The sequence below is a fragment of the Bos indicus x Bos taurus genome, chromosome 4 (assembly GCF_003369695.1).
Source record: "Bos indicus x Bos taurus breed Angus x Brahman F1 hybrid chromosome 4, Bos_hybrid_MaternalHap_v2.0, whole genome shotgun sequence".
In the NCBI taxonomy this organism is placed as follows: domain Eukaryota; kingdom Metazoa; phylum Chordata; class Mammalia; order Artiodactyla; family Bovidae; genus Bos; species Bos indicus x Bos taurus.
In genome coordinates this window covers 65,725,560-65,743,447 of record NC_040079.1, presented here as the reverse complement: position 1 = coordinate 65,743,447, position 17,888 = coordinate 65,725,560, and the positions used below count along the sequence as shown (strand labels likewise).

Below are 17,888 nucleotides of genomic sequence, written 5' to 3'. Positions count from 1 at the left end.
GGGGTACTAAATAAGTACTAAATAAGGGGAAATAAGGGGTAAAGTGCTTATTGTAAGCAACACATTTACATGTATATAAAATTCATAAACCAGAAAACAATCAGAAAATAGAAAATATTTAGGTAAAAATAAAAGGAAAGAGTTCATTGTTATTGTTAAATAGGTACACTGTACGTTATCTACCTAGGAAAAGGAATCAGTTAAAGTATTGCTCATAAACAGATTGCCTAACTAGAGCAAAGACAAGATATATTAGTAACGTAAGAGCAGAGTGGGTGATGCAGCCTGAATCAGGTCTTCTAAAGATATCCACTTCTGCTTAAGTTTCTTTCTACAAAATACAGAGAAGCTGATAAACATCATACCTTCATACTTGTCTCACCAGGTTGAAAGTAGTACCTTGAACTTATTCTGACAAAGACGGAGCAATTCAATTTGCCTATTTTAATTCAAGTCTGCAAAGATTTACTGAGCATCAATTATGTACCAAGCATTATATTAGAAATAAAATGTAATCTCTGACCTCTAAAAGGGTTTAGAGTCTGAGAAAACTAGAAAAGTAGTCAAATAACTGTAATAAAATACAGTATATTCTACCTTTCTAACTAGAACATGTAGAATAATAAAGGTATGATACAGGTTCTATACACACATAGGTGAGGGATCACTTCTCTTTGAAGAGTCAGAGAAGACTGTAGGGAGTAAGGTCTTGAGGTTTGTGTAAAAATCTGGCAACCAAATAAGAGGGGGTGGGGCTGACTTCTAAATAGATGGAGAAACTGGAAGAAACACAAAGAAATGGTACAGTTCTTATAATTCACAGTGCCCTGCAGAGTGCCTGGTATACAAGAAGCAAACTACAAACCTTGTGAATGGATGAATAAAAGAATAAACAGCATGTTCAATAAGCAATGAGGATTAAACCATGGTTTTAAAGTAACAGATGTATGATGATTTACAGCCTTTTGTGCCATGCCTATAAGGTTGAAAAACAGAGCAATTTTCATATTAGGGCAGAGGAATATGGCCCAGTCTAATCAGAAGGGTTTATAGCTGAAGACTATTAGGAAAAGCTGACAAAAACACTGGACAACTGTGGGGAGAAAGAAATAATTCTGGTTTGAGATAAGTTGGTTTTGGGATGCCCCAACAGGCAACTGAAAAAATCACATTTGGAGCCCAGGAGAAAGGAGGAACTTGACAGGGCTATCACTTGGCTCTGATCTATGGACTTCACGTATGTTGTGTTCAGTCACGTCTGACTGCGACATTTTGGACTGTAGCTGGGTCGGCTCCTCTGTCCATGGAATTTCCCAGGCAAGAATAGTGGAGTGGGTTGCCATGCCTTCCTCCAAGGGATCTTCCCAACCCAAAGACCAAACCTCTGTCTTCTGTATTGCAGGTGGATTCTTTACTGCTGAGCCATAGGGTAAGCCCAATATGGACTCGACACATTCATGCAAAATGTACTATTTACCAGATGCTGGAAATGTGAAGATGAATGAGATAGTCCTAACCTTCAAGGAACTTATAGTATATATGATTCAGTGTGATTCATGCAGGAAAAGATGTATATATATATGACATAGAGACAAAATAGATAGGAATTATTAATTCTACACTGTGTGTGTATGGCAGGTGAGAGTTTCAAAGAAGGCTTATAGAGTACCTGAGAAGATGATTTAAAAGCTTCAGAGAAGTTTTCAGGATGGAAAGACAGAAGGGCATACTGAGAAACGAGAAGGGTAAGGTCACCTGTATGGCAACATGAAGCAATTCTGGAGGAGCCCTAAGTAGTTTGACACTGCTGCTCATATAATTTGTAAAAAGTGGATGGTGGACAATGAGATCAGCATGCAAGACCACTGCACTGGAGAGCTATCTTCAAAGACAATGAACTTTAATTTTTTTTTTAAGCTTCCAATACCTAAAAGGAGGCCAGCATAGGAAATATATGCTGAGGACTTTAGAAAGAAGCTACTATTAAAAAAAATTCAAAGATAAGATCATAAGATTTTACATAAAATTTCTCACAATATTGTTGAAAATGCCCCTGGAAAGAATGAACAGAGACAGGTATCTCAAAAAACCCGCTCAAGGAACTTTTTAGTTAGCTCAGATATGAAGATACACACACACACACACACACACACACACAAAACACAGGACTGACATTTAAAGACTGCTGCATATGTAAGGAAACTGAGATATCACTAGTTCAACTATTGCTTCATTGTGTAGGTTGGAAAACCGAGTCCCTGAGAGGAAAAACGACATAGTGCATTAATGAGAATTCAGATTAGCTACTTTTTATTACAGGGAACCGCTTCTGTGTTGCAGAAGAGTTGCAGGGTCCCTATTTACCACTCTGTAGACCAGCCGCACTAGAATCTCCTGGGAGAGTTTAAAATATTTTGATTTGCTAAGATCCCATCCCCTCAAATTTTAACTCAATGTTCTTGGTTGAACCCAAGATTCTCCATTTTTAGGTGATTTTCAACTAATTTCTTAGATTAAAAAAAAATATTATTAGCCTGAACTCTAAGACTATCTAGGTGAGTAACTATGGTTATTGATTAAAGAAAATAAAACTCTCCTAGAATAAAATAAAAACTTTAAATGATGCCCACATTTTTGAGAAACTAGAACTCTAATCACATTTTCATCACAAATGAATATGTTTTAAATGTCTATTACATGCTTGGCTCTATGGGAAGGAGGTGGAATAGAGAGATTGATTTTCTCCTTTGTGTTACTTTATTTTTTACAGGGATATTTTATTGAAGAATTTACTCCAGTTTTCCTGAGACACCAAATTTTCCTCATGTCAGCACATCATAATATTCAATGTGTTCCTTGGTTTGTCACTTGAGAAGGTGCAGTAGCACTAGCTTGAGAAGATATCAAGGTGGCAGCTTTTACAGCAATGTTGTCTTAACACTAGAAGTGTAAGAATTTATATACTGTGCAAAGGAATTGTCTGTCTATCTTGTGTTACCAAAATGCTTAACTACTAGGCCCTACAAGTTAAAACCTGTCTATGAAGATAAAACGATAAAAGCTCACATGATCAAACAAATCCTTTCTTTTAAAGTAACCACCAAATACTTTTAGCCAAGCTGGATATGATTCAAGACCTTCAACTCTGAACTGAATCTAAATAGAGTCACCCTAATTTGAGGGATAAAACACTAAATTCAGAATGCTTGGGCCAAACCATTAAATAATCAATGGTAATTAAAATAAAGCTACTTATTGTTGAACTTCTATGAGGTCTCTTCCCCCATGCCTTTCAAAACCATGCCAGATAACTTGTACTCTGAAGGAATACCCCAGGTTATCTACTGATGTCATTGGATATTTACAAGTAAGAAGGAGGAAAATATTAACAATATTGAGTGCCTCTCTCAAATAAAATACCATAAAATAAAATATGGTATTTATAAAACAATAAAATATTAAAATAAAATAAAAGTGCCTTCCTCAAATAAAATACCAGCAGAGAAAGTGGAGGGGACTTGTTGGTTCACCTTAGATTTTCCTAACTGATGCTAGATTGCAAGATCTTAAAATTCACAAATGTTGAGGATTGGTCTTATTATTTCCAATTACCCCAAAGTTCCATGACATTATACCTGTGGAATCTGTCAAGCCATAAAACTAAATCAAGCATGCTGGGAGCTGATCTAGTCTTTAGATTACTGATTCCTCACACACATAAACTTACTCCTCTACTTTAGGGATTCTTCCATTATAAATGTAGCTTTGTGGGTTTTCTACCTGTTGTCACTGATCTAGAAAAACCTGTGGTATGAAAAAAAAAGTTTCATTATAAAAAATTGATATTAATCAAAAAGTAAATTTTATTGAAAGTTGGAAAGTTAACTTTTGTTACACTCTGTACGTGATGACGGTAGCGTGACTCAGAATGACAGTCTTTGGAAGAAAGATTGCACAGACCTCCTGTATTTTTGAACTGGAAATTTCTTAAATTTGAGGGTTCACAAAGATCTAAGGTTGCATACTTTGTGAATGTCAAGGGTCTACTATAATTAGTTCTCATGAGTGGTTTCATTCTCATCTAATCAGAGAACATCATTTTCATCATTTTCATCTTAAAAACCTACTATACTATAGCAATTTATTAACACTTATTAAGTGCCTTTGAGAAAAGTAACTTAGTGACCAACCATAATTTAGCTTAAAAATATGATTAGGTTCTTTTAATGAACTTATATGCTTTTCATATTAAGGTAGAATGACTTGAATATTTTTAAAAGAGCAATTCATTACACTTTTGTTTGATCATTTCAAATGCTGTGCTTCCAAATTCACTGCTATTAAAATAATCATGATCAATACACCCTAAGATCTGTTTAGAAAATCTGGCCATTTAGTACAACCATTCCAAGTAATTCTAGTTTGAACTGAGCTATAGGGGCTCAGTCATAACAAAAAGGAAGAAAGGAAGAACAAATGCTTCTTATGTACTCATCACATGCTAGCTACAATTACAAATCCTAGCTCATGGGGTCGCGAACAGTTGGACACGACTGAGCAACTCCACTTTCACTTTTCACTTTCAAGGAAATGGCAACCCATTCCTGTGTTCTTGCCTGGTTGACTTTGAAAGAGCCACCAATAAATGTCATCAGTAAGAGGAGATTTCTAGCACTACATGAAAGGTTTCAGGTTCTCCTAAGTATCTAGATATTCAAGAGTCAAGCTGCTCTCATACTAAAACTACAGTTTAAAATAGAAAAAAAGAAACTATTTTTGAGGCAAGATGAGAACTAAAATATTAGATACTGGATTTGCAGAAGTCACACACTTTTACTATTTTGTTAGTAAAATGATATGCTAGAATATCTTTTAGCCATTTAAATGCCTAATAATTTCAGGCATTTATAGTTATTCTTTTCTCAATATGGAAACGAAAGCAACAGAAATTAAGTAAAATGTGCAAGATTCCATGAGGAGTGGAAAGAATGGAATGATAAAGTAAGAAAAACTATAGTGGAAAAGGTGAAGGTAGCAGAGAAATGTTAAGAAAACCAAGTAGAAATGGAGAATGCAGGATTAAAGGTATAAATAGAATCCATAGAGAAAACACAATGAATCTTAAATGTAAGTGAATTTCAAAATAATTTCACATTTTGTCTTTAATTATGTACTGACATTGTTCTTCACTTTGTCATTTAATTTAGCTTGTACAACACCTCCAAACATCTTAAGGTAAAATTCACAGCCTAAGTCTTAAATCTTCTGGAGAGCTCCCTTAACAATATTAATGCTCTACTTATTTCTTCCTCTTACTTTAGTTAAGGTAGAGAAGTCAAGGGAATATATACTTAACATCCTAATGGATTACAGAAAGAGTCGAGTGCTTGGGTAGCTAAGAAAAGAGAAAATGTGACCTCCTAGAAAGCTGTTTTCTCTCAAATTTAATTTATAGGAACTCTGTATTATATACACAGTATACACTTACTTATATGATCAGAGACACAGCAATCAGAGAAGGAAAAGTATATTTATTATCTATTTTCTATTTAACACATATTAAAGTAAGGTTTTTTTTTTCCCCAATCATTAGAAATAACATTAGTATTTCAGATCTTGAGTTTGGCAAATAATAAAAAAAAAGGAATAGAAATGATCAATGTTGCAGTTCAGCACTACATGTACGAAAATGCTCATGGTCATTGTTTGATGTGGTTGACAAGACAAGCTCCATGTTTTAGAAACTCCCTTCCCTTGACCTTATTCAATAGAGGACAAGATAACTTGATTCATTTTTCCCCTCTTTATATTCTTTTGCTTTTTTCTCTTGCTTTAAAAACTGTGGATGTTAGAGAGCTTCTCTTTATAGATGACTTTTTTTTCCCCCAGAAATCTCTCCCACTTCCAGGGATTCATTTATCACTTCTGGATTATTTCACAAATATTTATCTAACTGACTCCTCTGCCAAACTCTTTATAATTTTCTAAAAGTTTGCTATTTCAATTTACTTTCATGCCATCACCTCAAATTCTAAAACTCAATTCATGATATGCCAGCCTCAATAACTTTTTAAAGATTACCTTATTCCAGATCATTTACAACTAAAGCACCCTCCAGATGGACCACTGTTGACGAATCTCCACCAGACACTGCTTTCACTATGTCACTGCTATGCTGTCGCTTCAGTCGTGTCCAACTCTTTGCAACCCCATGGACTGTAGCCTGCCAGGCTTCTCTTTCCATGGGATTCTCCAGGCAAGAATACTGGAGTGGGTTGCCATGCCCTCCCCCATCACTATATCACATCCCTATCAGAAACCTTTAACAACATCTACTGCCTAAACCATCAAGTACAGACTCATTAGCTTGACATTTTGGGCTCTATAAAACTGGCAATGTATGTTTTTTAGCCCTTCAATCTCTTAATGTTTCCTTTAATGTGACACCTCTATGCTGATCAAAACAAACTACTGAATACTTACTCTTGCCTAACTGATCTCACAATTTCCCATCTCTACATCTTTGACGACATCTTTTGAAAATTTCTCCATCAAAAATCACCCTTTCAAAACCACTATGAGGTACCATTTCACACCAGTCAGAATGGCTGCGATCCAAAAGTCTACAAATAATAAATGCTGGAGAGGGTGTGGAGAAAAGGGAACCCTCTTACACTGTTGGTGGGAATGCAAACTAGTACAGCCACTATGGAGAACAGTGTGGAGATTCCTTAAAAAACTGGAAATAGAACTGCCTTATGATCCAGCAACCCCACTGCTGGGCATACACACTGAGGAAACCAGAAGGGAAAGAGACACGTGTACCCCAATGTTCATCGCAGCACTGTTTATAATAGCCAAGACATGGAAGCAACCTAGATGTCCATCAGCAGATGAATGGATAAGCAAGCTGTGGTACATATACACAATGGAGTATTACTCAGCCATTAAAAAGAATACTTTTGAATCAGTTCTAATGAGGTGGATGAAACTGGAGCCTATTATACAGAGTGAAGTAAGCCAGAAGGAAAAACATAAATACAGTATTCTAACGCATATATATGGAATTTAGAAAGATGGTAACAATAACCCAGTGTACGAGACAACAAAAGAGACACTGATGTATAGAACAGTCTTATGGACTCTGTGGGAGAGGGAGAGGGTGGGAAGATTTGGGAGAATGGCAATGAAACATGTAAAATATCATGTAGGAAACGAGTTGCCAGTCCAGGTTCGATGCATGATGCTGGATGCTTGGGGCTGGTGCACTGGGATGGCCCAGAGGGATGGTATGGGGAGGGAGGAGGGAGGAGGGTGTGGGATGGGGGACACATGTATACCTGTGGCGGATTCATTTTGATATTTGGCAAAACTAATACAATTATGTAAAGTTTAAAAATAAAATAAAATTGGAAGATTTAAAAAAAAAAAAAAAATCACCCTTTAATTTCTTTACCGAATTCTCTTTCTTTAAGCCCAACATAGATGCTTATGTTGTTTAGCCGCTAAGTCTGCCTCTTTGAGACCCTATGGACAGCAGCATGCCAGGTTCCTCCATCCTTCACTATCTCCCAGAGTTTGCTCAAATTCATGTCCATTGAGTCAGTGATGCTAACATCTCATTTTTGCCACCCTCTTTCTTTTTGCCTTCCCTGGTGGGAAGGACTTCCCTGGTAGCTCAGACAGTAGCCTACAACATGGGGGACCTGGGTTTGATCCCTGGGTTGGGAAGATCCCCTGGAGAAGGAAATGGCAACCCACTCCAGTATTCTTGCCTGGAAAATCCCATGGATGGAGGAGCCTGGTAGGCTACAGTTCACAGGGTCACAAAGAGTTGGACATGACTGAGAGACTTCACTTCACTTTCTTTTTGCCTTCAGTCTTTCCCAGAATCAGAGTTTTTTCCAGTGAGTTAGCTCTTTGCATCAGGTGGCCAAAGTACTGGAGCATCAGCTTCAGCATCAGTCCTTCCAATGAATACTCAGGGTTGATTTCCTTTAGCATTGACTGGACATAGATGCTACCTCTCTACAAACCCTTCATAGATCACTTGAGCCTGAATTCAATAATTTTCTTTTTAAAATGCTTATAGCCTCAACATCACTAATCAATAGGGAAATGAAAATCAAAACCATAATAAGATATCATCTTACACTTGTCAGAATAACTATCATCAAAAAGACAAGAAATAGTAAGTGTTCACAAGGATGTGGAGAAAAGGCAATCCTCATACATGATTAGTGGGAATGTAAATCAGCACAGCCACTGTGGACAACAGTATGGAGGTTCCTCAAAAAATTAAAAGTAGAACTACCATACAATTCAGCAATTCCTGGGTATTTATCCAAAAAATTGAAAACATGAATTCAAAAGGATATATGCACCCCGATATTTATAGCAACATTACTTATAATAGCCAAAATGTGGAAACAACCCAAGTGGCCATTGACAGATGAATGGACATACATATATATGTGTGTGTGTTTCACCTGGAGGGTATTATGCTTAGTGAAATAAGTCAGACAAAGACAAGTAGAGTATATTTTCACTTATATATGGAATCTAAAAAAACAAAATAAATAAACAAATATAACAAAATAGAAACAGACTCACAGATACAAAGAACAAATTAGTGGTTAACAAAAGGGAGAGGGGTGGAATGAGGTGGAAAATAGGTGAAGGGATTAAGAGGTACAAATTACCAGTTATAAAACAAGTAGATTATAAGTAATGCACTGAACAGGGGATATTGTCAACACTTTAAAAGAACTTTATATGGTGTGTAATCTATAAAAATCAAATTACTATGTTGCACATCAGAGTCTAACATATTGTAAGTCAACTATACTCAATAAAATAAGATAAAACAAAATACTTATAGCACTTTCTGCCTTTCTGGTTACCACAGCACATCCACTGTGGCTTGATATTTGTGTGCAAGTCTTACTGTCTTCTCAGCCAAATTATAAGTCCCTAAGAAGGGGACGACAGAGGATGAGATGGCTGGATGGCATCACTGACTCGATGGACATGAGTCTCAGTGAACTCCGGGAGTTGGTGATGGACAGGGAGGCCTGGTGTGCTGCGATTCATGGGGTCGAAAAGAGTCGGACACGACTGAGTGACTGATCTGATCTGATCTGATTTGAGGATATTACACATTATAAATACTCAGTTTTCACTGAATGAATTAAGGTTTTCCCACTTCCAACCTCCTCCTACTCTCAATTCAGCCCAATCTCTCCTCATTCATTTTCCCAGCAGGTATTTGTGGAGCTCTACTATTCAGCAGGCACCGGAGATGAGCAGTGCCGGCATGATCCCTGCCGGCATGGAGCTCACAGTCTAGCAGGGAAGACAAACATTAAAGTGTAAGTTTGTGTGTGGCAAGTGTGATATATACATGCTGTGGGGGCCCACAGGAAGCAGACACACTCTAGTCAGTACATAAAAACTCACTGTTGGCTTTCTTATAAATTAGACACACTTCATATCATAGTGAATAGTGACTTGTGACAATTACGACCAAGTAAAAGGTAACATATAATGCTTATCATAACCTTGGATTAAATATAAATTTCCTGGTGACGGTTGTAATAGAAATCATTTACTAATTCAATATAAGTGCAAGGATATATGCTGGTTACTTTATACAGTATTTTTTTTAGTCTTTACAACAATCTCGCAAGGTAGGTATCCTTATTCCTACCTAAGAATAAGATAAGGAAATAGGTTTCAAGAGATTCAGTTATTCTACCCAGAGTCTTACAAATGGACAGTAAAGAGGCTTCAGACTCCAAAACGGATGTTTCTTGTTCTCCGTGCCATGAGTAGATTGTTCTGTTTTCCACACAAGTGCATTTAGCAATGATGGACTGGATATCTCAGACGCTCCTCCACAGGGTGTTAGCCTTGTGCATCTGGCCACATGTGGCAACATCATAATATTTTAAGAAATATTTCATTCTATAACATTTCTAAAAGACTATTTCACTCCTCCTTTTAAAAAATGTTCTTTAGTAGAATGGGAAATCATAAAGATGATGCTGTGAAAGTGCTGCACTCAATATGCCATCAAATTTGTAAACTCAGCAGTGGCCACAGGACTGGAAAAGGTCACTTTTCATTCCAATCCCAAAGAAAGGCGATGCCAAAGAATGCTCAAACTACCACACAATTGCACTCATTTCACATGCCAGTAAAGTATAATACTCAAAATTCTCCAAGCCAGGCTTTACCAGTACATGAACTGTGAACTTGCAGATGTTCAAGCTGGATCTAGAAAAGGCAGAGGAACCAGAGATCAAATTGCCAACATCTGCTGGATCATTGAAAAAGCAAGAGAGTTCCAGAAAACATCTATTTTTGCTTTATTGACTATGCCAAAGCCTTTGACTGTGTGGACTACAAGAAACTCTGTAAAATTTTTAGAGAGATGGGAATACCAGACCATCTGACCTGCCTCTTGAGAAATCTGAATGCAGGTGAGGAAGCAACAGTTAGAACTGGATATGGAACAACAGACTGGTTCCAAATAGGGAAAGGAGTACGTCAAGGCTGTACATTGTCACCCTGTTCATTCAACTTATATGCAGAGTACGTCATGAGAAACAGTGGGCTGGATGAAGCACAAGCTGGAATCAAGATTGCCAGGAGAAATATCAATAACCTCAGATATGCAGTGGAGAGGCAATGGCAACTCATTCCAGTACTCTTGCCTGGAAAATTCCAAGGACGGAGGAGCCTGGTAGGCTGCAGTCCTACCATATCAATAACCTCAGATAGGCAGATGACACCACCCTTATGGCAGAAAGTGAAGAAGAAATAAAGAGCCTCTTGATGAAAGTGAAAGAGGAGAGTGAAAAAGTTGGCTTAAAACTCAACATTCAGAAAACTAAGATCATGGCATCCAGTCCCATTATTTTATGATAAATAGATGGGGAAACAGTGGAAACAGTGGCTGACTTTATTTTCTTGGGCTCCAAAATCACTGCAGATGATGATTGCAGCCATGAAATTAAAAGACGCTTACTCCTTGGAAGGAAAGTTATGACCAACCTAGACAGCATATTAAAAAGCAGAGACATCCCTTTGCCAACAAAGGTCTGTCTAGTCAAAGCTATGGTTTTTTCCAGTAGTCATGTATGGATGTGAGGGTTGGACTGTAAAGAGCGCTAAGTGCTGAAGAATTGAAGTTTTTGAACTGTGGTGTTGTAGAAGACTCTTGAGAGTCCCTTGGACTGCAAGGAGATCCAATCAGTCCATCCTAAAGGAAATCAGTCCTGAGTGTTCATTGGAAGGACTGATGCTGAAGCTGAAACTCCAATACTTTGGCCACCTGATGTGAAGAACTGACTCATTGGAAAGGACCCTGATGCTGGGAAAGATTGAAGGCAGGAGGAGTAGGGGACGGCAGAGGATGAGATGGTTGGATGGCATCACCAACTCAATAGAGATGAGTTTGAATAAACTCTGGGAGTTAGCGATGGACAGGGTGGCCTGGCGTGCTACAATCCATGGGGTCACAAAGAGTCGGATACAACTGAGCAACTGAACTGCTGACTGAGAATGGGAAAATGAGGACCACACAGGCATAGTCTGTCCTTGATAGTAGTTTTTAAACGAAACTCTTTTTTAAGGTTATGATATAAAATATATAACTGTTTATTTTTAATATACATAAAACATAGACAGCAAAAAACACCTTTTAAAAGTTCTTTTTAAATATTTGCATCACAGTAAATTGTCCATCTCAAACCCATATTGCAGATTTCTTGCTTATATTTCTTTCAGTATTTGGAATAAAATGTGTTTTATCTTCTAATTCCTAGAACAAGAAGTCAGAAACTAATGTTGGAAGGAAGTATTCAATTTCATTCTTTAGCAGTGCATGGATGGACTGTGATAATTTTCTAAAACATATTTATCAGTGTTCAATTCTATAACTCACAGAGTTAATATTTTATTCCAGGATAAATATTTCACCCCAGGAAAAATATTTCATTATTTACATATTATACTTTATTTTTTATTTTTTCCCTGGAATATGAAATTTTAGAAATGCACTGCAGAATTTCAAGTAAATACATGGTAAAATAACTCCTTATGGAGCTTAGATTTTTTTCCTAAAGGAACATATAAAATTATTTCAAGGCATTAAATAAAGTTTCCTTAGATGTTAAATGACACTTGTACCATGATTTTCATACATATGATATTTGATACTTTGATTCCAAAGCATTATTTTTGGCTATGGTATATTAATAAAGTGCTTTGTAACTGAAAACAAACAAACAAACATAATTCTTACACATAAGCCAATATCCAAAAAGATACAACTAACCCTGAAAAATTAGATGCCTATCACTCACTCCAAAAAAAGTGAAATACATTTTAACCACAGAATATTATATTTTGTCCATCAGGTAGCCCAATGTCTTTGTTTTCAAGATGTTCAATGACCTCCTCAAACTTATATAACTCACTTGTGCCAGAGTCAGAATAAGACCTCTAGGTTAATTCACTTTGGCCTTTTACTATTCCATTCTCAAACTATTTAACACAGAATTATAAAAAATTTTAAATGACCTATTGGGAAAGAGAACCTTATATAAGATACCTACAATGAAGGAAGTGATTACAATGCTATATACTAATATTCATCTAAGATAGCAAAGCAATGGCATTTACCTTAAATTTACGTCTCTGCTCTGCACAGCTGTTGAAGAACCACAAGTCTGTCTCATGGCTGTAAATGTAACAAGAACAATAATGCGACCAATTTTCATACCTAAACTAAATTAAGTAGATTTGTCATAGGCTAGAAAATTGATAATGTATTTCACAAAAACTTTTTAAGTTACAGATTATGGAAGTGTGCATGTGTGTTTATGCAGATGTGCTTGTGTGTGTGTGTGTGTGTGTGCACACAGACATGTGTGTGCATTTACTGTTTTTAATAATCCGGAAATTAGTTTTATGAAATTGAAAGTATTACATATTATCCTGCGGCTAACTTTCCTCATTATGGCACACCATGAGTACATCAGGTCTAAAAGTGTAAGGAGTAGATATAGACAAATAAAACAAATGAGAGGCTGTCTTCAGCTGTTATTAGATTATGTTTTTCTGGGATACAGAATAAGAACATAAAGAAGAAACATCTGGTAATTCTTAGGTTAATATCAGCTCCCATTTGCATCACAATCTTTATATATTATTCATCAATATGTCATTTACCAATGTACCTACTGATCGGACCTATTCAATTGGTGTTTCATGTAATGAATGCAAACATGTTTCAAACACATATATCCAGATATCTATACATGAAAGTGAAATTGCTACTATGATCGGTACTCAAGCTTGTCAGATATGATTTTCTCTTTCCATTTTGCATTAGATATGCTAATATCTATGCCATGCGTAGCACAAAAACCTGAAAAAGTGTAAATGAAAAAGGAATAGTAGATAAATACAAGTCTACTAGAAATATACTCTCTGCCATGTCACACTTCAAATCTGGCTACCACTTTTAAACATTTAAAAGAAATTCAGTTGAATATAACAAAGCAACCAAATATTGTTCTTGTGACTTGAGCCATTAAAACAGATTCTTTAAAAAAAAAAAAATCTGTCCTTTCTTTCAAATGTTATAAAATCATTCTCCATCAAAACTATGTTTTAAAATAAAAACCACATATCTCTTTTGGTCTTCTAAAAATATGTTATACCTGATAAAGTACAAGCCACCACCATCTATTATTAACACCAAATAGTTTGCCTTGAAGTACAGATTTTGAAACATTTTAAATTATCTTTTTTTGTTTTTTAATCCTAAAAGATAATCTACACTAACTCTCTTATGAAAGGTTGGTTAAACTCTTAGGTAAGTAGAAAAAGAAGTAGGCTGTGAGAGAATCATTGAATTTTTAAAGTATTACTTTCATATTAAATGGTTAAAAATTTTAACAGAAACATTTTACCCTTTTCTTTAACATAAGTGGAAAATAGTGCAACTCACATTAAACAGTATTTGTAGATGCAAAGATAAGCATTACCTTACATCTCCTTTTGACAAATGTGTAAGCTAGTATAAAACGCTATCAGATTTTTATTAGATTTTTAATACAATCCCAGCATGTTTCCAGTTGCTAAGCTTATCAAGTACTATGAAATACTAGAATTGTAGACTCATATTAATTGCAGGGCATATTTTGGTGAAAAAATACATCTTCACTCATTATTTATAAATTTTTATTCATAAAAACCAACTAAATCTTCAGTCTTATGACATTTTGGCATGAGATCCCACTAAAATTACAAAGCAGTAATAAAATGCTACAGTTTTATAATATGTACAATGGATATGTATTCTAAATAATAAGAATCACAAGACATTAAATATAAGTGACACAATGAAAGTTTGTGGAGATGATTAGCAACTGAAATTGTTAAAAGGTATTTATAATACTGTTAATCACCCTTTGGTAATGATAAAATTGAAGAGCTCTGCTCAAAATTTTATTTAAACATTTGGTACATGACCAACCTTTTCGTATTTGACTCATTAATATTGCCACATTATATGTGTGTATGTACTTTCCAAGAAAAAAAAAGTATATTTTAGTTAAAGTAGCACATTTTGCCTTCCAATACAACAAGAAAAAAAGAAAGCAGAAAAACTAAAGCCCAGCCATTCTTTCCAAAGATACCGTGGTAACCAACAATAAAGAAACTTCTCCTGGACTTAGCTTTGGAGAGTAACAACTTAGTATTTTGTCTGTTTTGTCAGGAGCTATGATAAAAATAGAATTAGGACAATATGTGGTGTTTTTCAGATATCTGAAACAATAATCTTTTCTACCTTTGGTTTTTCTGCCAGTATCTAAATTTCCTTTGCTATACCAACAAGAAAGCAAAAATCTCAGTCTGAAGCCATAGTGAGGATAAGCATTTCATTTGCTATCTTCTGTGACTTCTATGCAAATTTCTCTGTTATGTAAATGTATGGAGAGGCTCTCATGGAATCAGATAACTTGATGGAAATACTTCAAAAACCGTAATTACTTGGGGAAGCATATGATAGTGAGGAAAGTTTGTCACTACAGAATTACCAGTTAAAAGAATGTGAAATCCATTTTACAAGAGAAAAAAGTTAAAATGAATCTTAAACTTAAGCTGACTTAGTATAACTTTGATTTGCAATCATGGCAGACATCAGTACATCATATCCACCTATCCCCAAGACCCCCTTCTTCCCACCCACACCCCCAAAATGGGTTTGTTCCCAAAAATATATACTCATCTCACATTTGCCTAGGGACTATGCATTTAATTCAATTTTTAGGTAATGAGTAGCTTTTGGATTATGTAGATCAATAGCCAATAATTCTGTCACACAAACTAAGCTTCAGTAGGGTACCATATGAATTAGTTACTAGCACCTGAAAGTATACCTGGAAAATGAAAACAGACAGCTAGGCCATAAATTTTCTTTCAAGATTATTTTCTTAAGATAAAGCAGTAAGAATGATGTTGACTTTTAAAAAAACAACAACTTATAGACATGTATATAACACATGATCCAAAAAAAGCATTGCTTATCTTTCAACAGAACTGATAAACATTTTGAATAATGTTTTATGCAATTCCAGAGTCTACCTTCCAAATATTTCAAAAATATACTCTAAAAATGTTTCTTCCGCCTAATGTCCTATACATTTTGGTTAAGGCCATCTAAAACAATGGTTATATTATGTGGCAAAAAGTTACTTTAAAAGACATACATACTATCAGTTTCATAGGACAAACATAGTGAATAAGGACAACAAACTCCAGAATGTGTTTTTATAACTGTAGCAACAGCAATAACTCCTTGGCAAACTCAAACAGTCTTTCTGGCAACTTTGGAGGTTTTCTGCATTTGTCACTTGAATACAACCACAGAAGGGTTGTCTTCAGACCGCTTTGCTTCCTTCCCTACCATTGTACTACGACTTTGTTTTTAAGGAAGAAATTTCACATGTAACCTGTCTGTGAATAAAATTTCATTAGAAAGTTTTATACAAAACTCTTAAGGCCTATGTATCCTAAATCTTATCTCTACATCATTTGTCCAGTAAGTGAACCTGTGAACTTCTGAAATTTAAGCTAGTAGAATATTATTCTTTCTATTTCAAGAAGATTAGATGAGTTCTCTTTTTGAATTAAAATTACTTACATATGCAAATGTAATACTTTTCTGTATGTCTACAACTGGGTCTGCATATCTGTTATCATTACAGACATCTTTTAAAGTAAGACCTCAAGGACAGGAGTGCTGCTTTACTAACCTGCAGTGGTCTCTGTTTATCACTGCTCTTGGGAGATTTCAATCCACTTGTCTGCTGCTGTAAGAGAAGTTGTCTTGCTGCTTGGAGAGCCTAGAAGTGAAAAGTGAGTAATATCTAAATATTTTTTGAAAGGTAAATTATCAGTTATTCTTTGGTTAATAGTAATCAACTTCAATGTATGGCAATCCCACCCCCTTATCCTCCCTTTCTAGAGAATTATTAAATATTATTTTTCTTCTAATGTGAAAAAAATCACATAACACACATTACACAACTTTATTTAAAATAATAGAGATGAATGTAATCCTGCAAAAAATAAAGTTATTTTGTTTAAAGTGCTTAAAGAGAAAAAATCATAAACTGCATCAACAACCTCATTTCCACATGGAACTTGTCTTTGAGTGTTCAACCAAAATGCCCAGTCCCTTTTAAATTATCATTCAATTTGCATTTTCATATTACAATTTTGAAGCAAAAGCAGTAGACTTCAAGTGTTACCAGAAGCTGTAATTAAATTTGACAAATCAACATCAGATTATCTTGAAAGTGAATTAATAAGGATTTTCACTAAAGATTAAAAACACTTTTTTTGTACTTACAATTCAAGGGGAAATCTCTCCTTTGACAAAATAAAGTGCAGTTTTAATACCAAATAAAATTGAGTGGTTTTCATTTGCATTCTTAGCAAAATCAGAGAACAAAGAAATTACCACTCAACCAATCAGGTTTGTTTCTATGTGTGACAGAATACCAATCAAAATAGAAGATGTTTTCATTTATTTTTATGTTTTCTGTCCCACTCAGGAAGATAAAACTTAACATAAGGAATTAATGTAAGCATATTATTTATTAGAGGAGGGACAGCTTGGTGATTGGACCTTATAAACTTATCATATAAAAACTAATGTCATACAAAATACATATTGAGATGTTTTAAAGGTAGCAGTGTAAACTAATTAAAAAAATTTTTTTTGAGAGCCTCTACAAACTCATTGTTTTTGTCAACAACTGAGTTCAATGAGCACTAGATAATGAAATTTTTCAACACATAAAACTAAAATAAATCATTATCCTACTTTGTTATTCACTGTTTTAAGGTACAAGGTAAATTTTTCCTGATGGGAACAATATCTTAGATCAATATTCTTCTATAATAATTCAGATTCTAAGCTGATAAAAAGTACAAATTTGATTGGAATCAATGAGCTGGTTTTTAAGAGAGTTTCTAGTATCCATGACAACAGTTGCTTTGACAAGATGTGCATATGGCATTACACTGCCAGCTGGTGTGAACAATGTTTGAACTACTGCATTGAGATGCTGAGCAAACAGAAAAAGTTGCCACGTCTTAACCCTCAGGGAAGGCAGTCATCCCCTGATCAATTATGAAAAGACAGAGAGAGGGCTGCTACAGTCTGGCTCCAAGCAAGTTTTCTGAGAAGGCAGGCAGACATAGAAACCAAAGTAAACAAACTGAATGCCCTAGCACATCTCCTAACAACATTGATTTGCCTTCCCATAGCAGGATCTGGCATAGTTTGTCAAGCACACTTT

General features: G+C 35.3%; 1 protein-coding gene across 1 annotated transcript in view; it reads right to left on the bottom strand.

Moving 5' to 3' along the window:
• FOXP2 (forkhead box P2) overlaps positions 1–17,888 on the bottom strand; it is a 659,704-nt gene that overhangs the window by 178,507 nt on the left and 463,309 nt on the right. Inside the window, exon 5 of the mRNA XM_027539578.1 lies at positions 16,335–16,424. Coding sequence (XP_027395379.1) covers positions 16,335–16,424 — 90 coding nt within the window. The remainder of the gene's footprint in view (positions 1–16,334; positions 16,425–17,888) is intronic.